At 46.3% G+C, this 26,410-nt stretch overlaps 2 protein-coding genes across 22 annotated transcripts in view; both read right to left on the bottom strand.

Annotated features, from left to right (window-relative positions):
- Positions 1-7,729: 7,729 nt before the first annotated feature.
- On the bottom strand, positions 7,730-11,881 carry LOC148892019 (regulating synaptic membrane exocytosis protein 3-like). Its single transcript, XM_089006410.1, has 4 exons — positions 11,854-11,881; positions 11,556-11,657; positions 8,668-8,807; positions 7,730-8,537 (listed from the first exon to the last, which is right to left on the bottom strand). The coding sequence occupies exons 1-4, from the start codon at positions 11,879-11,881 to the stop codon at positions 8,319-8,321; spliced, it is 489 nt and encodes a 162-aa protein (XP_088862536.1). The 3' UTR covers positions 7,730-8,318.
- LOC148892018 (regulating synaptic membrane exocytosis protein 1-like) overlaps positions 11,729-26,410 on the bottom strand; it is a 75,897-nt gene continuing 61,215 nt past the window's right edge. For all 21 annotated transcript variants that reach the window (XM_089007147.1, XM_089007158.1, XM_089007155.1 and 18 more), the window contains 5 exons: positions 23,695-23,839; positions 17,111-17,220; positions 16,724-16,825; positions 13,828-13,967; positions 11,729-13,697 (listed from right to left, as the gene is read on the bottom strand). In XM_089007147.1, coding sequence (XP_088863273.1) covers positions 13,479-13,697; positions 13,828-13,967; positions 16,724-16,825; positions 17,111-17,220; positions 23,695-23,839 — 716 coding nt within the window. In that variant the 3' untranslated portion in view covers positions 11,729-13,478. The remainder of the gene's footprint in view (positions 13,698-13,827; positions 13,968-16,723; positions 16,826-17,110; positions 17,221-23,694; positions 23,840-26,410) is intronic.

The following is a 26,410-nucleotide window of genomic DNA, read 5'->3' as shown; positions in this document are numbered from 1 at the left end:
GGCAATAAAGATGATTCTGATTCTGATTCTGATCAAAGCATCCATGTCAGCAGTGGATCAGGGACGTCATGGTGGAATTTGTACGTCTACTACAAGCTAAATGCTGAAAGCAAACACGAAGCTGTAGCATACATTGACGAAAAGACATTGTCTCACATCTCCTGTCCCACATACATCCGCTTCAATTGCAAGCCGCGACAGTTCCACATACGCATTGGCGCTTTGCGCTGACGCTGCTTTCCTCTTATCGCGGGCTCCTCAAGCCATGCATCCATCCAACCGCAGACTGTCCAACAGCACCGACCTTTCCGCTGAAAAAAGCGAATAAAGCGAATAAAGTTGCATTCCCCATTTTTCACAATTTGAAACCCAATAAGACGACTAATCCGCAAAAAAAACTTTGTATTAAGGATTTTTTTTAATTAAGGATGTACATAACACAAATGCTCTCTTGCTTAATTTACGGTAAAACCCCTCCATGATTCGTCACCTTATCGTGGTGGAGGGGTTTGTGTGTCCCAATGATCTAGGAGCTAGGTTGTCTGGGGCTTTACGCCTCTGGTAGGGTCACCCATGGCATGGGTGAGGGACCAGACAAAGTATGACTCAGAAGACCCCGTATGAAGAAAAAGATGAATGGACCTAGTTTTCCCTTGCCCGGCCGGACGCGGGTCACCGGGGCCCCTCTCTGGAGCCAGGCCTGGAGATGGGGCTCGTTGGAGAGTGCCTGGTGGCCGGGCCTAGTTCTATACTCGTGGCATTCCATTTCTCTCTTTTCCTCCGGGCACACCTCCCTCCTCTCCTTCTTCGACCAACAGTAGTTGGTAGCCGTTGTTAAACCGGGCCTCGACCGATCCGGTATGGGATTCATAGGTTTGATTCGCATATTTGTTTTGGCAACATTTTTTACGTCGGATGCCCTTCTTGACACAACCCTCTGTATTTATCCGGGCTTGGGACCGGCACAATAAGACACTGGCTTGTGCCCCCTTGTGGCTACATTCCGCCTCAGCCTAACATATTTTCAGAAAATAGGTAAGGCTTTTAGTTTAGTTTAGCTTTTAGTTACAAAAAAATAACAAAAAAAATGTGTTGTAGGTAGGGTAGGGATCGATAAGATTGTCCTGACACTACCAGAGATGGGCAATTTCTAGGACCGAAAAGAAGGGAGGAAAAAAATATAAAGGTCGCCGGTAGAGTGTCAGGCATGATTCCAAGAAACTCCCAGGGCTCTCAAAAAGCGAGCGGACCAGAAAAAGTAGAGACCACTTTCATCCTTACCAGAAGAGGGCCGTACTAATCCTTCGTGATGAGATGCCCCAGAAAGCTGATGGAGGACAACCTCAAAAGACACTTGGGTGGGTTCATGATCAGGTCATGCACAGTGAGTCTCATGAAGAGGTTCCTAAATTACACGAGCTGCTCATTCGCAAGGAGCTGACAAGGAGGGTGTCACATCTCGCTGCCATCCGGGGCGCGCCCCGCCCCTCCTGTCACCTCCTCCGACATTCTTGGGAGACGGCCCCTCCAATCATCATTCACCTGGGTTCCCACAGCTGATTGTCATTCACTGATTGTGCCTTCTGCCTATATCTGTCTGCCGCTCACTACCGTTTTCTGTCGGAGTATTTTTGGACATTGCCTTTTCCACTTCCGTGTTGCCAGGTCTGCTGTCTTTTAGTTATCTTCCTCCACTCTTCCCTGTTTGTTATTTTTTCATGCGTGCCTCAGTAAAGACTTTTGTATCAGAGTATCTGTCTCGCCGTGTATTTTGGATCCGCACTCCCCGCTGTCCTTTCGTCACTCGAGCCCAGCCCTCGAGCCTCGAGTGACGTGACATAATACTCCGACCACCTATGGATCCCGCCGGCGAAGACAGATATCTCGCCGCCCTCACCGAGCAAGCGGAGCGTTCGAGCCAGCTGGCCCGAGCCATCGCGGAAATCAGCCAAATTACCACCAGGCTGGCTCAACGCTTCGAGGCGGCGGAGGCACGCATTTCCGCTCTCACGGCCAAGTCTTCCCCGCCCGTGAGTAGGCACGCTCCCCAATTTCCTCTGCCCTCCCGCTACGCAGGCGAAACCGGGCGCTGCGCTCAGTTTTTAATGCAGTGCACGCTCGTGTTTGAGCAACATCCCTACGCCTGCGTTAGCGATGAGGCGAAGGTAGCCTTCATCACCAGCCTGCTCACGGGAGAAGCCGAGACGTGGGTGCTGGCCATCCGAGAATCCCGACCGGAGCTGCGCACCTCGTACCCGGACTTCGTCGCCGAGTTACGCCGGGTTTTCCATCATCCGGTGACGGAGTCCGAAGCGGAGGGGAGACTACTGGACTGCGTCCAAGGGGCCCGTTCAGCCGCGGAATACTCCGTCGACTTCCGCATCCGGGCCGCTGGCAGCGGCTACGGCGACCGAGCGTTGAGGGGGGTGTTTCGTCGCGGATTGAACACCGACCTCAAGGACGAGTTGGCTACCCGCGACGCGGGCACCACCTTCGACGACCTGGTCGCCATAGTCATCGGCCTGGATCACCGCCTTCGGGAGCGACAGAGGGAGCAGCGCGGCCGACGGCCCAGACAGCCACGCAGCCGGTCCAGATCTCCCACACCCGGCAGCGAGCGTGTGCGGCGCCTGGAGGGATCCCCCGAACCCATGATCATAGGGGGGGGAAACGATCGCCCTACCCCCGGGGCTCGTCGCACCCAAGGCCCCCAGGCGAAGACCTCAGGTCCACGCAAATCCCCGACTAGACGGCGACCACAGCGACCTCTGGAGGTCAAATCCACGACACCTGTTACGCGGTTGGAGCTGGACAGCGAATTAATCGGCCCGTCCAGCTCCCAAACCGTGCGGGCCCTAGTGGACTCGGGGGCCGAAGGGTGCATCATAGACCCCCAGCTGGCGGACTCGTTGGGCTGCCAGCTGATCGATCTCCACCCCCCAAAGGAGATGGTCGACCTGGACGGCAGACTGTTAGCCCGAGTCACCCACCTCACGGCCCCGCTCAAACTCCGGGTCGCGGGGAACCACGTCGAGCACCGCCAATTTTTTGTTATGCCCTCCCGGAATGCGCCGTTGGTATTGGGTCTCCCCTGGCTCAATACCCACGACCCGTCGATATCCTGGGAGGGTCCCACCATTCAGGGCTGGAGCCCCTACTGCTACGCCAACTGCCTACGGTCGGCTACGGCAGGGCGAGACGCCTCCCGCGGTGGACCGCCTGAGGCCATCTGCCTCAAGGGCGTACCACACTGCTACCACGACCTGCGGGAGGTGTTCAGCAAGGACAACGCCCAATCCCTGCCGCCCCACCGACCGTATGACTGTGCTATTGACTTGCAGCCAGGGGCTCCATTACCGGACTCCAGACTTTTCCACATCTCACAACCGGAACGGGAAGCCCTGAGCACTTACATAGACTCCTCCCTCGCGGCGGGACTCATTCGGCCGTCTCGGTCTCCGCTGGGCGCAGGGTTCTTCTTCATTGACAAGAAGGACGGAACCCTGCGTCCGTGTGTCGATTATCGGAGTCTGAACGACATCACCATCCGTAACAAATACCCCCTCCCCCTCATGGACTCAGCCTTCACGCCCCTTCAATCAGCAACCATTTTTTCCAAATTAGACCTCCGTAGCGCGTACCACTTGGTCCGCATCCGGGAGGGGGATGAATGGAAAACTGCATTTAAGACACCGTTAGGACATTTTGAATATCTGGTGATGCCGTTCGGACTCACGAACGCGCCCGCCGTCTTCCAAAATTTGATCAATGATGTGCTCAGGGACTTCCTCAATGTTTTTGTTTTTGTTTATCTTGACGATATCCTCATTTTTTCTCGTTCCGCAGAGGAGCACCGGCAACACGTCCGACGGGTCCTGGCGCGGCTCCTGCAAAACCGGCTCTATGTGAAGGCAGAGAAGTGTGAGTTCCATGTCCGCTCTCTGTCCTTCCTAGGGTTCATCGTGGAGCGGGGGCAGCTCAGGGCCGACCCTACTAAAACCAAAGCGGTGGTGGAATGGCCGATCCCAAAGACGCGGAAACAGCTTCAGCGATTTTTGGGGTTTGCCAACTTCTACCGCCGCTTCATACGCGGGTATAGTCAGAAGGCACTCCCCCTCACTAACCTCACGTCCACCAAGATTCCCTTCAGGTGGACGCCCGATGCTGAGGGGGCATTCAATCGCCTCCGTCTAGCCTTCACCAATCCCCCTGTTCTGCGTCATCCCGACCCGGATCTCCCGTTCACGGTCGAGGTTGACGCATCCGAGTCCGGAGTAGGGGCCGTCCTTTCCCAGCGCTCTCCCACAGACCAGAAGCTACGCCCATGCGCCTTCTTCTCCCGCCGGCTCAGCCCCGCTGAGGCCAACTACGACGTCGGCAACCGGGAACTGCTGGCGGTCGTCCTGGCCCTGCAGGAATGGAGACACTGGCTTGAGGGAGCGAAACACCCCTTCACCGTCTTCACTGACCATAAGAACCTGGCGGCCATCCGGTCGGCCAAGAGACTGAACTCCCGTCAGGCCCGATGGTCACTCTTCCTCACCCGTTTTAACTTTTCTCTCACCTACTGCCCAGGGTCACAGAACACCAAGCCCGATGCCCTATCCCGCATCCATGAGCCGGCAGAAAAGGAGGAGACCACCACCAACATTCTGCCGGCCCAGCGCATAGTGGGTGCCCTGAGGTGGGAGGTTGAGAGAAAAGTCCAGCAAGCCCAGGGGACGACCCCCATCCCCAGGGGCTGTCCGAAGGATCGCCTGTTCGTCCCCCCCACTCTTCGCACGGAGGTGCTCGTCTGGGGGCACACCTCCAGGATTGCCTGTCACCCGGGGGTCAACAGGACGATCCAACTCATCGCCCAACGATTCTGGTGGCCGGGGTTCCGGAGGGACATCACCCTCTTCGTGAAGGCCTGCCCGACCTGTGCCTGTGGGAAAGCCTCCCATCAGCCCCCGGCAGGACTCCTCCGGCCGCTACCGGTACCGTCTAGACCCTGGTCCCACATCTCCGTCGACTTCGTGACAGGCCTCCCCCCCTCCCGTGGCAAGACGGTCGTCCTTACTGTTGTGGACCGATTCTCCAAGTCGGCCCACTTCGTCCCGTTAACCAGGTTGCCGTCCGCCATCGAGACGGCTCAACTCCTGGTTAACCACGTCGTCCGTCTCCACGGGATTCCGACGGACATCGTGTCGGATCGGGGACCGCAGTTCGTGTCCAAGGTATGGAGACGTTTCTGTCGGTCCCTAGGGGCATCGGCGAGCCTGTCGTCTGGATACCATCCCCAGACCAACGGACAGACGGAGAGGAAGAACCAGGACCTGGAGGCGGCCCTCCGGTGCGTGTGCCTCCACAACCCGGCGTCGTGGGCCCTGCACCTACCCTGGGTGGAGTACGCCCACAACTCCCTGGTCTCCGCAGCCACAGGTCGGTCCCCATTTATGTCCGCCTGTGGCTATCAGCCGCCCTTGTTTCCCACTCAGGAGGGCCAGGTGGAGGTCCCGTCTATTGAACATCACCTCAGACGGGCCCACCGAGTCTGGAAGGAGACCAGGGACGCCCTGACACGCACCGCATCCCGGAACCAGCGGGTGGCGGACCGTCACCGGAGACAGGCACCCAACTACCAGGTCGGGCAGGAGGTGTGGCTGTCGACGAGGGACCTTAGGCTGGCAGGGTCTTCAGCCAAGCTGGGCCCACGCTTCACGGGTCCCTTCCCCATCGAGGCCATCCTCAGCCCTGTCTCGGTGAGGCTCCGGCTGCCACCCACCATGAGGATCCACCCCGTTTTTCATGTTTCCCTCCTCAAGCCAGTGGAGACCAGCCCCTTAGCCCCCACGCCCGCCCCCCCACCTCCCCCCCGGATATTGGACGACGGACCAGTCTACACCGTGTGGGAGATACTGGACTCCAGGCGCAGGGGCAGAGGAGTGCAGTACCTGGTCGACTGGGAGGGCTATGGACCTGAGGAACGTCAATGGGTCCCACGTTCCTGGATCCTCGACCCATCCCTCACCCGGGCCTTCCATGCGGCTCACCCATCCAAACCTGGGGGGCCGCCGAGAGGCGTCCCTTGAGGGGGGGGCACTGTCACATCTCGCTGCCATCCGGGGCGCGCCCCGCCCCTCCTGTCACCTCCTCCGACATTCTTGGGAGACGGCCCCTCCAATCATCATTCACCTGGGTTCCCACAGCTGATTGTCATTCACTGATTGTGCCTTCTGCCTATATCTGTCTGCCGCTCACTACCGTTTTCTGTCGGAGTATTTTTGGACATTGCCTTTTCCACTTCCGTGTTGCCAGGTCTGCTGTCTTTTAGTTATCTTCCTCCACTCTTCCCTGTTTGTTATTTTTTCATGCGTGCCTCAGTAAAGACTTTTGTATCAGAGTATCTGTCTCGCCGTGTATTTTGGATCCGCACTCCCCGCTGTCCTTTCGTCACTCGAGCCCAGCCCTCGAGCCTCGAGTGACGTGACAGGAGGGCTTCCAAATAACTGAAAATGGACATACCTCTGAGAGTCAGGTGTGCTGCCTCAGCATCCTGACATGTGTGCGTGCGTGCATTATGTGTTTGGAGCTTTGCAACACCTTTTCAGTGTGTTGGAGTTGTTGGGAGCTGAGTTCAATCTCCCCTACTAAGACACTCTGGGACCCATCGCCAGATTGCGTACTGAACCAAGTGTATTTCGCCTCCAATCCTGCACTTCAACAGAAACATGGCACAAACACGGCTGAAGAAACCTTTTCATCGATATATTCAATGCATATTACAATCCATGCATTGCTCGATAACAACGGGGTGTTTCCTGGGTGATCTCACAACTTCCCTAATGAAACTTTGACGTCATCACGAGACTGCAGAGAAAGTGGAAAAATGAAGAGATGAGCATATTTCTTCCCCACATTCTTTTTATTTTTAAATAATAAAAATTAACCTTTTGAAATATAAAACATACACATCATTTGAGTCACAGCTGTTATACAAACAAGAAATGATGCAATCAAAAGGCCTGACCTTTTTTTCATTTTTTTTCCAGTGAAACAATCATTGTTTTCCTCTTAATACTGACAGCAAGAACAAAAAGTTCAAAATTGGACAGGACCGTTCTGGGATTACTACAGAGGGTTGAAAGTTGAAGTGATCATTGAGACATCTCATCCATACTAGTTTGTTTCCATGGTCAACCTTTAACTTTGCTGCTGTGAAATGTAAATTTCTCCACTGCGAGACTAATAAAGGCAAATCCAACCCAATCCAATCCAAAACCACTTGGTAAAACCAAGTGTACATACGACCTTGAGTTGTCCCATTGCGTGACTGCATGGTCCTCAACATCGGATTAATGAATCCTCATGAAATGACTTGGCCGCAAGGTGAATGGATGCTTAATATTTACAGTGTATCACTGGCTCACCAATTTATTTTTTCTTTTTTTTTTTGCTTTCATACATCGTTACACCGACCCTATCTGACAACACTGTTATAGTTCCATATTACTAGATTTGATTTGCATTTGCACTGTACATATTTATTGATACACCAGCTCCTTGGAGGTATACAATGGTGTGGAATAACAACAGGAGGGGTGGTGAGGTCTGCTTACTCAGGAACTACAGTACATCTGTTTGAGAGTGTGAAGGACAGCGTCAACGTAATCTTCTGATTCTTTTCCAGAGACGTTCAGCACCTGACTGGCGGACATGGCATCGACTTGCAGTTGGGATTAGAGAGGGGGCGGGGGGGACCAGTGACTTAGCTTCAGGGAGTAGGCACCAGAAGAAGGCCGTGCGCTTCCAGACTAACTACCCACATGGAAGCCCCCTGCTCGTGGGCAGAATTGCTGGCAGCCTGATGGGGTGCTAGCTGAGGCCCCTGCAGATAGGATGCCACAACACTCACTCCCTGCAGTTGTGGTGGGGTGGGGGAGGTGACCTCTGTCTCAGGTTCATACATTCCAACGCTCACATACATTTCATTGCTTTTCTAAAAGCCACCCTGCTTGGTTTGTCACTTGGCAGTCATCTCTTATTCACCTTATCAGCTCAACTTGAAAGCTACGACCTGTCATTTGGAGACAGCCCCCGATCTTCAGCATACGCAAAGGAAACACAGAGACCTTTCTTTAAATTGTGATGGAACACTGAAAAACAGTACTCTGTGGAACAGACGGAATGAACCACAATTGTAGTGATTGTCTAATCTCAACAAAGCTTTCTCGTTGCGTGATGTGTTTTCTGATTGTTTTAGTCCTGCTGCAAGTTTGCCTCCCTTCTGACGGTGTGGTTCATGACTTTGTAACTCACAGAGTTTTGTTGGTCCGCTAGGATCTGACACCAGGCGGTCCGGAGGAGCTGTCGAGTGATGACTGAGAAGCTCTCCGCGTGACGGAAGCCAGAGTCGGATCCACCAAAGAGGAAGGTGGGAACAACTTGTACCAACCGATTACTGTGCTTGACAAGTCCAGTTCCTCCAGGAGGATTTGTGCGACTCCCATGAAGCTTTTATGGTCCATGCGGCCATAGTCCCCCCATACGATCACCTGAAGGAGGTGAAAAAAAAGAAAAACAGTTGCTAGGCTGATTGACTTCCACCGGCTCAAATTATTCATATTTTCAATGTAGGGAAACAAGAACTAATCACAACGATTAAATCCTATAATTTCTCCTCACCTGCAATACTTTACCCTGTGGGCTGTCCTCAAACAGCAGTGCTTGCTGATACAGTGGGTCAAGTGTTTTCCGTGCAATCTTGGTTTTCTTTTTGGCTACGTATGCTCCATTATTCAACAGGTAGACCTTAACATAAGGTGCTGGGCAAAAGAGAAAACAAAAACAAGAATGAATGGAGAAAAACTACATGTTTTACTTTAAAGGGGACCCAACACGGGACTTTGGGTGAGAATTGGGGCCGACCAGGTCAATGGAAGCTGTCATGCAGCTGTACTTCAGACCTCAAAACGCCAAGTCTCAGAAATGTCACACAGATGTAAAATTAACCACGAATGCCATGTGTCAGCGACATTTTTTGCGAATGACATGAAACAACCGGAATTTTTTTAAGACAATTGTGCGCAAGTGGGATTTGAACATTTAAATCTCCACATGTACAAAGTCACGAAGAGGGAACTGATTCCACATTGTCCGCACACAAGTTGGGCAAGTGTACCACTACATCAGCAACAGCAATTAATACTGGCCAGCCACATCGTTTTATTCGGCCCGTGAAAATCAATCATGTCAAGTACCATAATGCTTGCTAAAGTTGTACTCTGGACTCAAATACTGGAAATACTCGGGCTCTCTTTTCTCTTTATAACAGAATTTTCAACCCCCTGTCTCTCTCCCCCCACACTTTTATTCCTCTCACATTTGCAAGTCTCTCCTTCTATTCTTTCCTGAAAAAGTCAAGAAAATCCACCAGCATCTTGGCTCCTCTGTATCCCTCCCCTAACCTTCCTAATCCCTTTCATCTCTTATCTTCTTTTGATCTCCCTCATGCCTCTGCAATCGCGAAGCTCATAACTAAATCCAAGAATGTTTCCTGTCAATTCGGTCCCCTCCCGGCACTTCAGGTCAAATCCTGCTTGCCATCTCTCCTTCCATTCATTTCAGCAATTATTCACGGCTCGCAGTCTTCAGGAATTGTCCCTGTCCCCCTCAACACCAATTCTTAAAAAGCCTGGATCTGATCCCAATGACTTTAAGAACCTTCGCCCCATTTCTCACCTTCCTTTTATTTCCAAAATCCTAGAAAAAGTTGTGTATTCTCAGCTACGCTCTCGCCTCTCCCAGAATGATCTCTACGAAGCATTCCAATCTGGTTTCCGCCCCCACCACAGTACAGAATCAGCTCTCTTAAAAGTCACGAATGATCTTCTTTTGGCAGCTGACGCCGGTTTGCTCTCCATCCTCATCCTTCTTGGCCTCACTGCAGCTCTTGACACCATTTCTCATCCCATCCTCCTTGACAGACTTTCCTCCATAGGGATCACCGACACGCCCCTTCGCTGGTTCCACTCTTATCTCCCTGACCGCTCTTAGTTCATCCAAATTAACTCATTCACTTCACAGTCCTCTCCTGTATCTTCTGGTGTGCCCCAAGGCTCTTTCCTGGGACTGCTCCTCTTTATCACCGACCTTCTTCCCCTTGGCAATATTCTCCGCAAATTTGGGATACAATTTCATTGCTTTGCGGATGACACCCAGCTCTATCTCTCCAGCAAACCTGAAGCTTCTCTTCCACCTTCTTCTCTTTCACTCTGCCTCTCTGAAATTAAATCCTGGTTTATCAATAACTTCCTCAAACTTAACAGCGAAAAAAAACTGAAATTCTCCTCATTGGTACCAAATCCACCTTGAGCAAAGCTAACAGTATACATTCTTTATACATTTAAAGCTATCCATACCTGCCCCCATACCTATCCGACTTTCTTCAAATTTCTTTTCCCTCTCGTTCCCTCAGATCCTCTTCCTCCCTCCGGCTCTGTGTGGCCCCCTCCCCGCCCGTCTTAGCACGGTGGATGACAGAGCTTCAGCTGCTCTGCCCCCAAACTTTGGAACTCACTTCCTCCCAACATTTGCAACATCGATTCTCTTCCCACCTTCATGTCCCATCTCAAAACTCACCTATTTAAAATTGCATTTTCGGTGACGCTCTCTCTCTCTTGTTTCTATTTATAATTGTATTTAATTTATTGCATTGTATTTGTGATTATATTTTATTTATTATAGTGCCTATGCTTGTTTGTGACTGTAAAGTGTGTCCTTGAGAGCTTTGAAAGGTGCTTAAAATGTAATGTATTATTATTATTATTATTAAAATAACTTTCTTCATGATAAATATCTTTTTCTGTTACTTATGATTGGTAAAAATTCAGCCAAACTATCGGAATAAAAGTCAACTTTCCGTGTACATACGCAAGGATACTGATAGCTGGGCTGCACACAGCTCATTAGCTTGCATGCTTGCTTTCTGCTGCCTCTCACAGTGTATATTGATGCTAACGTTAGCATAGGGTTTGTAATAGTGCCACTGACTTTCGACTGTTTCATCGATGCTATTGTTTCATTGCAAATTAGAATCTGTCAAATTTGAACCTGTTCTCTCCACAAAGGCGAATCAACTGTATTTTTGTTACTCGTCCGCTTATTCAAAAGGAGGCGATTCCCTGTTTCGACATCCAATCAAAATGGCGCTTTCCGCAAACCGGCGTCAGTATTATCCAATCAAAATGGCGCTTTTCGCCAACACAAGCCGAAACAGGAAATGAACAGCGAAAAAGTGAGAATACATATTTAGTCTTATCTCGTAATTTTGGTCTGAAAAAGTCAGAAATCCGCAGATCGGCGAAAAATTCTCATCCCGGTAGTATTCAATTTCCACTGCTCATGAGCACTCACGTGACCTTGCTATTGTTGCTCTCAATAGAAGAAAAAAAAAAGTGAAGCACCCGGCTTTGTCACACGTCACCAAATTGATATCGTAAAAGATCATCATGTCTTTGGAGGAAGAGTGTGATTCAACACTTAAATTATTTGAATTCCAGGACAACTTTTACCAGGGAGGGATTTCGATGCTGGTTTTTGAACAAGACCTCGTGCTCTGATAACTTCGACCTCCAGCTGGCCTTTTTTTTCCATCATACCTATCTGGATATCACCTGGAAAAAAACAAAAACAAATAGTTAAATAGTTAAAAATAGTAAAAAGTAAGACTACGACTGGCTTCCAATGCATTTGTGATGATGGCTTTCGTTTCTTGGTTTTACTTTGTGAATATTCAATTATGAGCAAACTGCACAACTGCATGCAACACACAAGCGGCCCTCCAGTTAGTGGGGGGAAAAAACGCCTAACGTATGTACTTCAGCATCTTTTTCTTCATGTGGTTGATTTTCCAAAAGAAATAAATAAAATGGCATGCATGTCAAATAAGCCCTTTTGGTACAAAATTGACAAGGGTCAGCAGTTGGAATGGAAAATGAATTGATGTTGTTGTCCAGACTCATCAGTCCGATGGGCGACTTTCACCTTAACAGTGTTGAACAATATAATGCGAGCAATTTCTCTTTTATGTTTTAGACTAACGACACCGAAATGAACAGAATCAGTGTGTGAGTTTTTGTTTTATTTCTCTTTTCGAAACTAGGTTTTTTTTTTTTTTTTTAGTTAAACTTTTAGTTGTAAAAAAATCATTGTGAGAAAAATGTTGTGCTTGTGTATAATTCCCCCCAAAACATAAAGGTGAATAAATAAATAAATAAATAAATACATTCGTTAATTACTTAAATAATTAAACACGTGCAGGTGAGGGTGTAATGATACCCAAGTTTTCCTTTGGTTTAAAAAAACTATTTTTCATGTTTTACAGTGATGATTTATTTCTGTGACATGGTGTGGTTGTATCACAATGTTGTAATTGTTGGTCATCCATCACACAGACCATTACAAGGACAACTTCATTTAATCATATGTTTAAAAGTCTCAGATGTGTCTTAATCACCAGTCCCCGTCATCTGCACAAGACTTGCAGACAATAAACAGTTCCATATCTTTTTTTTAGCGCTTGTGTATTTTCTCTCATGCACGTACCAGACTGACAACATATCATGAGCATCAAACACACGCTAAAATCATTTTGTGCAAAAGTAACAGGAATAAAAGACAACAAAGCAAACACACAAAGACAAAGTATGGCTTTCGCGTAGCCACGGTAAACATTTTGAAAAGAGGACCTTTTGAGAGAGAGGGAGAGAGAGAGAGAGAGAGAGAGAGAGAGAGAGAGAGAGAGAGAGAGAGAGAGAGAGAGAGAGAGAGAGAGAGAGAGAGAGAGAGAGAGAGAGAGAGAGAGAGAGAGAGAGAGAGAGAGAGACACAGAGAGAGAGATAGAGAGAGGGGGGGGGGGACCAGTGACTTAGCTTCAGGGAGTAGGCACCAGAAGAAGGCCGTGCGCTTCCAGACTAACTACCCACATGGAAGCCCCCTGCTCGTGGGCAGAATTGCTGGCAGCCTGATGGGGTGCTAGCTGAGGCCCCTGCAGATAGGATGCCACAACACTCACTCCCTGCAGTTGTGGTGGGGTGGGGGAGGTGACCTCTGTCTCAGGTTCATACATTCCAACGCTCACATACATTTCATTGCTTTTCTAAAAGCCACCCTGCTTGGTTTGTCACTTGGCAGTCATCTCTTATTCACCTTATCAGCTCAACTTGAAAGCTACGACCTGTCATTTGGAGACAGCCCCCGATCTTCAGCATACGCAAAGGAAACACAGAGACCTTTCTTTAAATTGTGATGGAACACTGAAAAACAGTACTCTGTGGAACAGACGGAATGAACCACAATTGTAGTGATTGTCTAATCTCAACAAAGCTTTCTCGTTGCGTGATGTGTTTTCTGATTGTTTTAGTCCTGCTGCAAGTTTGCCTCCCTTCTGACGGTGTGGTTCATGACTTTGTAACTCACAGAGTTTTGTTGGTCCGCTAGGATCTGACACCAGGCGGTCCGGAGGAGCTGTCGAGTGATGACTGAGAAGCTCTCCGCGTGACGGAAGCCAGAGTCGGATCCACCAAAGAGGAAGGTGGGAACAACTTGTACCAACCGATTACTGTGCTTGACAAGTCCAGTTCCTCCAGGAGGATTTGTGCGACTCCCATGAAGCTTTTATGGTCCATGCGGCCATAGTCCCCCCATACGATCACCTGAAGGAGGTGAAAAAAAAGAAAAACAGTTGCTAGGCTGATTGACTTCCACCGGCTCAAATTATTCATATTTTCAATGTAGGGAAACAAGAACTAATCACAACGATTAAATCCTATAATTTCTCCTCACCTGCAATACTTTACCCTGTGGGCTGTCCTCAAACAGCAGTGCTTGCTGATACAGTGGGTCAAGTGTTTTCCGTGCAATCTTGGTTTTCTTTTTGGCTACGTATGCTCCATTATTCAACAGGTAGACCTTAACATAAGGTGCTGGGCAAAAGAGAAAACAAAAACAAGAATGAATGGAGAAAAACTACATGTTTTACTTTAAAGGGGACCCAACACGGGACTTTGGGTGAGAATTGGGGCCGACCAGGTCAATGGAAGCTGTCATGCAGCTGTACTTCAGACCTCAAAACGCCAAGTCTCAGAAATGTCACACAGATGTAAAATTAACCACGAATGCCATGTGTCAGCGACATTTTTTGCGAATGACATGAAACAACCGGAATTTTTTTAAGACAATTGTGCGCAAGTGGGATTTGAACATTTAAATCTCCACATGTACAAAGTCACGAAGAGGGAACTGATTCCACATTGTCCGCACACAAGTTGGGCAAGTGTACCACTACATCAGCAACAGCAATTAATACTGGCCAGCCACATCGTTTTATTCGGCCCGTGAAAATCAATCATGTCAAGTACCATAATGCTTGCTAAAGTTGTACTCTGGACTCGTTGACTCAAATACTGGAAATACTCGGGCTCTCTTTTCTCTTTATAACAGAAATTTTCAACCCCCTGTCTCTCTCTAGCCACACTTTTATTCCTCTCACATTTGCAAGTCTCTCCTTCTATTCTTTCCTGAAAAAGTCAAGAAAATCCACCAGCATCTTGGCTCCTCTGTATCCCTCCCCTAACCTTCCTAATCCCTCTCATCTCTTATCCTCTTTTGATCTCCCTCATCCCTCTGCAATCGCGAAGCTCATAACTAAATCCAAGAATGTTTCCTGTCAATTCGGTCCCCTCCCGGCACTTCAGGTCAAATCCTGCTTGCCATCTCTCCTTCCATTCATTTCAGCAATTATTCACGGCTCGCTGTCTTCAGGAATTGTCCCTGTCCCCCTCAACACCAATTCTTAAAAAGCCTGGATCTGATCCCAATGACTTCAAGAACCTTCGCCCCATTTCTCACCTTCCTTTTATTTCCAAAATCCTAGAAAACGTTGTGTATTCTCAGCTACGCTCTCGCCTCTCCCAGAATGATCTCTACGAAGCATTCCAATCTGGTTTCCGCCCCCACCACAGTACAGAATCAGCTCTCTTAAAAGTCACGAATGATCTTCTTTTGGCAGCTGACGCCGGTTTGCTCTCCATCCTCATCCTTCTTGGCCTCACTGCAGCTCTTGACACCATTTCTCATCCCATCCTCCCTGACAGACTTTCCTCCCTGAGGGATCACCGACACGCCCCTTCGCTGGTTCCACTCTTATCTCCCTGACCGCTCTCAGTTCATCCAAATTAACTCATTCACTTCACAGTCCTCTCCTGTATCTTCTGGTGTGCCCCAAGGCTCTTTCCTGGGACTGCTCCTCTTTATCACCGACCTTCTTCCCCTTGGCAATATTCTCCGCAAATTTGGGATACAATTTCATTGCTTTGCGGATGACACCCAGCTCTATCTCTCCAGCAAACCCGAAGCCTCTCTTCCACCTTCTTCTCTTTCACTCTGCCTCTCTAAAATAAAATCCTGGTTTATCAATAATTTCCTCAAACTTAACAGCGATAATACTGAAATTCTCCTCGTTGGTACCAAATCCACCTTGAGCAAAGCTAACAGTATACATTCTTTATACATTTAAAGCTATCCATACCTGCCCCCATACCTATCCGACTTTCTTCAAATTTCTTTTCCCTCTCGTTCCCTCAGATCCTCTTCCTCCCTCCGGCTCTGTGTGGCCCCCTCCCCGCCCGTCTTAGCACGGTGGATGACAGAGCTTCAGCTGCTCTGCCCCCAAACTTTGGAACTCACTTCCTCCCAACATTTGCAACATCGATTCTCTTCCCACCTTCATGTCCCATCTCAAAACTCACCTATTTAAAATTGCATTTTCGGTGACGCTCTCTCTCTCTTGTTTCTATTTATAATTGTATTTAATTTATTGCATTGTATTTGTGATTATATTTTATTTATTATAGTGCCTATGCTTGTTTGTGACTGTAAAGTGTGTCCTTGAGAGCTTTGAAAGGTGCTTAAAATGTAATGTATTATTATTATTATTATTAAAATAACTTTCTTCATGATAAATATCTTTTTCTGTTACTTATGATTGGTAAAAATTCAGCCAAACTATCGGAATAAAAGTCAACTTTCCGTGTACATACGCAAGGACACTGATAGCTGGGCTGCACACAGCTCATTAGCTTGCATGCTTGCTTTCTGCTGCCTCTCACAGTGTATATTGATGCTAACGTTAGCATAGGGTTTGTAATAGTGCCACTGACTTTCGACTGTTTCATCGATGCTATTGTTTCATTGCAAATTAGAATCTGTCAAATTTGAACCTGTTCTCTCCACAAAGGCGAATCAACTGTATTTTTGTTACTTGTCCGCTTATTCAAAAGGGGGCGATTCCCTGTTTCGACATCCAATCAAAATGGCGCTTTCCGCAAACCGGCGTCAGTATTATCCAATCAAAATGGCGCTTTTCGCCAACACAAGCCGAAACAGGAAATGAACAGCGAAAAAGTGAGAATACATATTTAGTCTTATCTCGTAATTTTGGTCAGAAAAAGTCAGAAATCCGCAGATCGGCGAAAAATTCTCATCCCGGTAGTATTCAATTTCCACTGCTCATGAGCACTCACGTGACCTTGCTATTGTTGCTCTCAATAGAAGAAAAAAAAAAGTGAAGCACCCGGCTTTGTCACACGTCACCAAATTGATATCGTAAAAGATCATCATGTCTTTGGAGGAAGAGTGTGATTCAACACTTAAATTATTTGAATTCCAGGACAACTTTTACCAGGGAGGGATTTCGATGCTGGTTTTTGAACAAGACCTCGTGCTCTGATAACTTCGACCTCCAGCTGGCCTTTTTTTTCCATCATACCTATCTGGATATCACCTGGAAAAAAACAAAAACAAATAGTTAAATAGTTAAAAATAGTAAAAAGTAAGACTACGACTGGCTTTAAATGTAATATGAAGGAATCATGTTTTGTTGGGGGCAGTGGATTTCAATCATGAGCATGAAATAATGTGTACGAAATGCACTCGGAAAAGTCTCCTGAAAACCAGTGCTGAAATAAAACCAAAAGTATACTAGAATAACCAATGGCAACTATTCTCAATTGGTGCGGTTGAAAGCAAACAATGCAACTAAACAAGGTGAGCATGTGCACAATCTCACCGATTGCAGGTGTCGCAAGTGTTTGCCTTCCCACCAACTGAGCCGGACCAAGGCCATCCAGAAAGTCGCTGAAGTGACTGCTTGCTCCCAGATTGACCCCGGAGAAGATACTAAGAAAAGCAATTCAACAACAAACAGAGAACATTTATTTTTTTTAGCCAAGGCACACGCATTTGGTATTGTCCAACTTTGTTTTTTGAAACGTCTGCATCCTGAAAGCTCATTTTCTGAATTGAAAAGAATCACATTGCCAATAGGGGTTACGAAACATGACAATCATTGTTCATCCATCCATGCACCCATACATTTTCTGATCCGCTTATCCTCACAATTGTCACAAGGCGCACTGCAGCCTATGCCAGCGATTTAGGGTAATTGATAGCGTACATCTTTAACTTGTTGACAGCCAATCGCACGGCACATATGGACAAACAGTCAAAACAGTGTTTGTATTTCCACGTGTGACACGTCCAATGTCATTTTTCAATTTGTTCCTCAGCATTGCGCAATAGGGAGACAGTAGTGCCCTACTAATTCTAAGAAAGACATGTCCAGTCTGGCCCGCAGCCTCCGTCATTGGATCAATAACGCCTGGCCCACATGTAGAATTAATACACTTGGCAGAGGTCTGACCAGTGCTTTATCGGCACACCCTCCCCACCTGTGACGGGCTTGTGAGGCACTGACGTCATCACAGTCAGATTTACAAACATATGAACTCAACAGAGTAGCTTATTCACCATTTGATTGGCAACAGTTAACGTGTTTTGTTTAAAATGTCATGTCAGCATTCTTTATATACTGTATACAAACTGTAGCAGAGAGAAAAAAAAATATTATCATGTTACCTTTACTTATAAATGAAATCCAAGTCTCTCTGTCTCAATGGAGATCACTGCCAGTGTAGAAAGTCGTCCTTGATCAGTCCTGTTCCGACTATGTTTTTTTAAGTCTTTTGAGAATGACCGCTCCACTGATGCTCTAGCAACTTTGTCGCTTCAGGAATAGTTTCAATGAGACCCTTCTTGGCCAAAAAGCTTCAGAAGCTGTCCAGGAGATTTACATTCATCCCTCACCGTTTGTGAGCTATACAGTCCGGTGTTGGTCACCCTTTAATTATTATCTCCTGCTTCGATTGAAAGTCCTGTTTAGAAAATTCTTTCAATTTATATACAATACAATATACAATCCTCCATTCTGAAAATAAGGCCAAGCAACACGAAAAAATTACTGGACGCAAGAAGAATCTGTAATCACCAGCGCCCCCTGTAATGAGGCAGGAGAACTGTGTGCGTCACCTATGCACATAGTTTTGATAAAAATAAAATAAAATCAACACTGTACAACAGTGTTTATAATGTACAGTGACTGTACATTATATACATCATACACTAAAAGCTTTTGAACACTTTAATAGCAATATGCAGCGGGACAGCAATGCGGTCTCACTGCAGAGCAAGCCAGCAATGTTAGCATAGTGATTGCACGATCCATGGTGAGGCTCAGCCGGTTGGTGTCTCTACTTTGTATTTGAACGCTAAATGTGAAAATTCAGCGATTTTGAAAAAAAAAAAAATCCAAAAATGGTGAAGTTAAATGGAAAAGAATGTTAAAGTACAAGTCACTAAATAAATATAAGCGTTTAATTTATTTTGTCATATTTCCATGATGGCAGGTGAGGCTGTGCCTCACCTGCCTCCCCTGACTGCACGTCACTGCTCCCCACCCCTGCATGACAAAACAAAACCCAAACAAAGCATTTCAATTCCTGAATAAATGTGTGAATGGCATTGTGAATAAATTTGTGAATGGCAGTAAATCAGTTAAGGACTTCCATGTGAAGCGACGTAACCGAATCATGCTGATGTATGACAAGATTGGATTGGCTTTGCCACAGGTAATGAACTTTTAAACATCCAATCAACATTTATAGTGACTATGTCATATTTGAAATGAGCCCTGCACTTGTTATGAGCATTACTTGTTAATTACTCTGTTATTGTGTTCAAAAAAATGCTGAAAATATTAAACTAACATGGCAGGCTGAATGAACACTCCAAATTGTACCATGAGTGTGAGTGCGAATGGTTGTTTGTCCCTGCAATTGGCTGGCAACCAATTCAGGGTGATCCCGCCTAGTGGCCGAAGACGGCTGGGATAGGCTCCAGCACCCCCGCAACCCTAATGAGAATTAAGCAGTCTGGAAAATGGATGGATGGGATGGATGGAGTACACTTCTGTTCAAATGTTACAAAAAGTTAGTGTGAAAAAAGTTTCAATTACATCAATTCAATTTTAATAGACATGTTTCAGATGAAGCAAAAGGCATGCTTAGAGGACAACCGACGTCTCCGGACAAGTTGTGTCCATAATTTGTAAAATGGCTTCAAATGACTTCTACTGAGCGTATTTTACAAAGATTCCACCGCATATAGCTATATTTTACGTTTTAAGACACGCACTGAATATTCCGGAAGTCTTGTTTATGAGTCTGTACGTGACGTCACTGAAGGAACACCCCTGACCGAAAAAAAGACACATTGTAGCAGTCCTTCCATCACGTCAATGTATTTTGCTGTACAGTGGTACCTCGGTTTTCGAACGACTCATGGTTTGAACAAATCGGAGTCCGAACAAAAAAAATTCGAGAAATTCTTGCTTTGTAGTTCGAACAACAATCGGAGTTCGAACGCCGGTACGACGCGTGAGTGCGTACGCGAGGGTGGGATTCTGAGCGGCGTACGGGTGTACGAAGAGTTTTAGCCCGTAATCATGCCTCCAAAGAAACTAAGTGCTGCTACAAGTTAAAAAAGAAAAGTAGTGCGTACAACTATTGCATTTAAGAAAGGAATAATAGCAAAACATGAAGGAGGTGTGCGAGTGTCTGATCTGGCGAGGGAATACAGCATGGCGAAATCTACGATCAGTACGATATTAAAGAATAAGGAGGCTGTGAAATCTAGTGATGTGGCTATGGGGGTGAGAGCAAGTGTCATTGGATAGATATTTGAAGAGAAAAGAACATCCTGTAGCCGAGTCATTCGTAGCAAAGAGATTTGAACGTGTGGGAAGCCCACAGACAGAAGAGCTCCCCAAAGTTTTTTTGGTAGGGGACTCTCCTTCCAAACAATAAATTTCCTTCCTCCGTCCACCTGCGCCTTCTGCCGACCACCACAAAGGTAAAAAATCCTATTCATAATTCTCTTCTTTACGAACGTACGATTAGCCTGGGTTACATTTATGTTTATGTTATTTGTGTCTTTGCCATTTTGCTTCACATTTTCTGAGATATACATTGCTTTTTATGTGTTGGTCAGCATTTTAATGTGCAATTTCATGCATCAAATAATGTATAAAATACTGTACTAAAAAGGTAAACATTCAGGGTGTTGGAACGGATTAAAACGATTTACATTATTTGTAATGGGAAAAATGGTTTCGGTGTTCGAACAAATTGGTTTTCGAACAGGGTTCTGGAACGGATTATGGTCGAGAACTGAGGTACCACTGTACTTGTTTGGTCTGAAAACCTCGTGTTGCACCAAAAAGCCGCCAGAAGAGGGCGACCAAGCTCCATGGAAGGAATTTATCAGCCTGTGGAAACGGGCTGATAAATTCCTCACAGGAGCTTGGACGCCATTTTCTGCTTCTTTTTGGGTGATACATTTCCCCCCAATGTTGCCTCAAAATGGCACGGAATAAATTCTTTAATCGATTGCAAACATGTATGCTTTCCTCTTCAGAACTATTTGAATCATATTCATAACTGGATGTGTAACAAGAAAGCATATTATCCGAATCTGAAGCCATTGTTTTGATTCTCCAGCAATGCAAGACGTCTTGGCGTGACGTCACAAACTGGGGGCGGGACTTTCTGAAAATGCCCAATTTGCAGCTCAATTTTTTGTAGATTTTAGACACTTTAAGTCATTTTTATTGCCGTTTTGCATTTGAATAAAAATATCATACTGCGTGTTTCGGGTATTTTAGATGCTATCAAATATTTTTCTGATGTCAGTTAGGAAACAAAAAAGTGATGTCGGTTGTCCTTTAAGATAGCTAAAATTAAAATAAAAGAGCAAATGCGAACCACAGAATGGCTTGCTGAAATGTATTTACATTAATTGTTGTTATATGTAAAGAATATCCACCAAGGTTGCCCCCCCCCTACATTTTTAACACACCAAATCTGGACTACTTTGCAAATAAGTTTGGACATAATCACAGTTGTGTACAGCATTAAAAACGTGACCTAAAATATTGAAATGTGTACTGTATTTAGCATCTCAAGTCATGCAAGGTTTGCCACCTGCAAAGCTTGTATTTAATTATAAAGCATTGCACACATACAAAATGCCTCCATCTTCATGACTGTGACAGCTTTTGTTCGTTGAAGGACTTGTAGTGTGACATCTCAAACGGTCCAAGACAACAATATTTTTCTGGTTGTCTGACAAGGCGACCGTCAACGTCAAAAAAGCCGTGTCCTTTGAGAAGGCCTGTAACTGGCGGGACTCGCCAGTTACAGGTGTTCATGTGTTTACTACATTATGCAAGAAAATTTTATTCGCTTTCATTTGGTACCACTTTCAATGCTATAGCATCAACCTCTGGAAAGCTACAATGAAAATAAGGACATAATATCCCAAATTTTGCAGCATTTTTTGAAAAATGTCAACAATAAAATGACATGACTTGAAGCAGGCATAGCCAAGGTCCAAGATTGTCTGACATTTCCTGTCCCATATAAATCTGCTTCAATTCCAAGCCGCGACAGTTCCACATCCGCATCGGCGCTCTGCGCTGACGCTCCTTTCTTCTTATCGCAGGCTCCTAACGCCATGCATCCATCTCGCCGCAGACTGTCCAACAGCACAGCCCTTTCCGCTGAATAAAGCGGGGCTGTGACGATGCTGCCCATGACAGGCGCAAAAAAAGCACCCTTTGGTGTCCAGCGAAGCCAGTGGAATGGCACCAACATTCCTCCCACTCAAAAACAGTACTGGCATATTCATGCTGCCGAAAAGGCGCTACCGCTCGGCACAGTCTCCTCCTTGATGAATGTCGTGGCCAAAAATGCTGAAAAACAGTCCGTATCCATTCCACACGACGCACAACAGCAATAGGTGACAAAAGAAAACCCCAAAAAAGACAAAAACAACAACAAAAAGCAAGGCTCATCAGAGCACTTGCTGAGGCTGCCTACTCGGGCGCCATCTTGGACTCCTTATTAATGGTGTCGTTTTAATGTCCTTTTGTTTTCACGGTGTTCCAAGTATGTATTCCACAATAAACGTTGTGAGATCAGGATGAAGCGTCATCCTTGACGGGGTAGACACAAGGCCATTAACCTCACAAATGAAGTCCTTTGAGCTTCGTTTTTGCATGTTGTGTTCTCGTGTATCTCCAGCAGGTGGCAGGAATGGGCCTCTCCTTGGATCAAACACCTGCTTGCTCATGTCGGCAAGCCGCGACGACTGAAGAAGTTCTGGCTTCATGACTGTCGAGAAAAATTGCCTTGCCCAAAGCTCTGTTACAAAAATTCTTCGAGAAGTTCCAAGCTTTCATGTGTTATAATTCTGCCTACTTTTTTGTAGTTAATGTTGGTCATGGACTTGATGTGAGTGTGTCTTTGATTTTTAGTTTTTAGTTCATATACCTGTCAACCTTGGCTAATAGATGCCCGTCCGTATACAGACGCTCCCCACCATACGAACGCGATACGTTCCGAGCTGTTGTTCATGAGGTGAATTTGTTTGTAAGTTGCTTCAGTGATATATTTTGGATGGAATGGATGTTTAAGTCAAACACTAAACAGGGAAGTATAAAACACAGACGCTCTAACAGTCGTCAAATAAATGTACACTTACTGTAGTACGACAACATATATCATTGGGTCTTCAGTAAGCCATTACCGAAGCTTATGGCATGTAATTACTGAATTAAGTGCCAGCAGCCGTTACTTTTTGTTATGCATCACCTTCTCCTCAGACTGTCAAGCGGGAAGAGGGCCCACATACGCCACGCAGCCATTTGCAAGCGAGCTCGGCGGATGGCCCCGAACTCGTTGGCAACAATTCAGCATAGCCGTGCGCTGATTGGTCAGCCGTGGTGTCCGTCGCGTCAACATCCCGCCCTTGAAATCTCCAATGTATCTGCGCGCGCGCACGTGCGTGAAGCACAGTGGAGACCCCCGTGCAATACAAAATGTAAGTTACAGCATCTCCGGCCGAACATTTTCCACATACCCGCAAAAATGTTCCTATGTACCGTTCTTTGTAAAACGAATGCTCGTAAGTCGGGGAGTGTCTGTAAATGTAAAATTATAAAAGTTGTAGTAGTACATTATTTGAAATGATTTAAAAAACCCTAACAGAAGTGGACATGCATAAAGCTTATTGCGCATGATTTTAATAATACGACCGCACGCAGCTTTTTTCTGTTAGAAATATTGTTCATTCTTTCTTAATTCCGGAAACAATATTCTGATTTTCTCTATCTGTTACTAACCATGTCTGGAAATGTAGCTCATATAATGGTAAGGATGCTCTGATTGTGATAAAAATATTTGAAGAGTGACGTACTTCCCCTCAGAGTTATAGCTGTTCATGCTGCCATTGTTGGACTCTCGACTGGGCTGGCGGCTCATGTTCCTTGTCAGCTCCACTGCCATACCGGTCTCGGTGCTCCTCTGGATGGGTGCTCCTTTCTCCTTCTTTGTCTTTGCCTCTGGGAGGGGAGGAAAAAAGCAAGAGAGGATATATATATATATATACATACACACACATACACACATACACACACACATATATATATACACTTTCAAGCAGCTCTTTCCTTTTCTTTTCTACTTATTCATTTATTTACTTTTCCGTTTTTGCTTTGTTTACTTTCGTTCCCTAAACCTACGGGGAGGAGATGGGCATCTTCACTTTTGCTCATCGCTGTTATTTTTTACTTTTTCACCGCTCCTTTTAACGGGGAAACCACTCGCACTCTGAATCCCATTGTGTACAGTCGAGACCAGCTACTAGCATGGCGAGCTAATAGCGGACTAGAGGCCGCCGCACCGGACATCCCCGACGAACTGAAGAGGAGGAAACGAGGATGTCGGGCCGGGAAAGATCGCCGCTAAAGAACGAGAAAATACCGACACGTTCCCCCGTCCGTCATCATGGGGAATGTGAGATCTCTCCCGACAGTGACGTGCAGTCAGGGGAGGAAGGTTAGGCACAGCCTCACCTGCCGTCATGGAAATATCAAATGACAAAATAAATTAAACAGTTATACGTATTTATTTAGTGATTTGTACTTTGTACGTTCTTTTCCATTTAACTTCACCATTTTTTTTTTCAAAATCGCTGAATTTTCACATTTACTGTTCAAATACTGAGTGGAGACGAGCGGTGAGGCAGCAGCCGGCTGAGCCTCACCATGTATTGCGCAATGACTATGCTAACTGTGCTGCCCTGCTCTGCAATAAGACCGCATTGTTGTCCCTCTGCATATCGTGATTAAAGTGTTCAAACACTTTTAGTGTTACCATTAGTATATGAACTAAATTTCTACACTTTAGCTGGTGTATATAATGTACAGTCACTGGACATTCTAAACACTGTACAACAGTGTTTATTTTCTTTTCATCAAAACTGTGTGCATAGGTGAGGCAACAGTTCTCCTGCCGCATGACAGGGGGCGCTGGTGATTAGAGATTCGTGCGCCTCCTCGGCTGCAGAATAATAGAATGAGTGAGAGCAAGCTACAGGAAACAGCAAGTGAAGTGCAACCATCCAGGCATTTTTTGGTGTTGCTTGGCCTTATTATCAGAATGGAGGATTACATATCTAAATTGAAAGAAATAGACAGTCTTAAAACTGAAGAAAGATAAGGAAGGCTTCTACAAAGAAGGTGTAGTTGCCTTTCTTCAGAAGAAGCAGCGCATGGACTTCATTTACAAGTAAAGGTAACACGATAATAACATTCTATTTTTAATTCTTTTTTTCTATGCTACAGTTTATCTAAAGAATGCTGACATGACATTTTAAACAAAACACGTTAACTGATGAAACTATTCCTGAAGTGACAATGTTGCTCCAGCTCGTGCTCACTGTTCCCAGCTACTACAGCATCAGTGGTGCGGTCATTCTCAGCACAAAAGACTGAAAACATACAGTCGGAACAGGACTGATCAAGGACGGCTTTCTCCACTGGCAGTGATCGCCATTGATACAGAGAGACTTGGACTTCATTTATAAGTAAAGGTAACATGATAATAACATTTTTTTTTCTATGCTACAGTTTGTACAGTATATAAAGAATGCTGACATGACATTTTAAACAAAACACGCTAACTGTTTCCAATCAAATGGTGAATAAGCTACTCTGTAGAGGTCAAATGTTTATAAATCTGACTGTGATGACGTCAGTGCCTCACCAGCCATCAACCTCACCGCACGTCACTGGCTAACGCAGCACCAGAGGGAGTACCGGGAAGCCAGCTTGCTACTCGTTGCGGAGACGTGGATATCCGCAATCACTCCGGACACTCACGCTGAGTTGGAGGGCTTCCAACTCGTACAAGCGGACAGAAATGCAGGCAGCGGCAAGCAGAAAGGAGGGGGGATTGCTGTGTTTGTGAATGACAAATGGAGCAACACTAGGCACATCACGGTCAAGGAAAAACTCTGCACTCGCGACATCAAGATGCTAGCCGTTAGCCTCCGGCCGCATTACCTGCTGTGGGAATTCTCACACGTCATAGCCGTGACGACGTACATTCCCCCTACGGCAATTGGCAGCACTGCCTCCGATGCCCTCATGAATGTTGTAAACAAGCTGCAAACCCAGTCCCCCAACGCCTTGTTCATCATCTCAGGGGACTTCAATCACGTTTCCCTGAAATCCTCCCTCCCAACATTCACACAGTATGTAACTTGTGCCACCAGAGACAATAACATATTGGACTTATTCTATTCAAATGCCAAGGATGCATACAAACCCTCCACCCTACCCCCTTTCGGAAGAGCAGACCATAATATGGTTTATCTCCAGCCTGTGTACAAACCCCTTGTCCAGAGGCAACCAGCTGTGACCCGCAGGGTCAGAAGATGGTCCACAGAAGCTGAATAAGCTCTGCGGGACTGTTTTGATTCAACCAGGTGGGAGCTCTTCACTGAGATTCATGGGGAGGACATTCATTCACACACCGATACCATCACAAACTCCATAAACTTTTGTGAACAAAACACCGTACCCACCAGGACTGTGCGGTGTTTTTCCAACAACAAACCATGGATTAAT

Source organism: Hippocampus bargibanti, linkage group LG10, assembly GCF_051943395.1.
Source record: "Hippocampus bargibanti isolate YZ-2025 linkage group LG10, ASM5194339v1, whole genome shotgun sequence".
In the NCBI taxonomy this organism is placed as follows: Eukaryota; Metazoa; Chordata; class Actinopteri; order Syngnathiformes; family Syngnathidae; genus Hippocampus; species Hippocampus bargibanti.
Note: the sequence above shows the minus strand (reverse complement) of the source record. Positions and strands in the feature narration are given on the sequence as shown.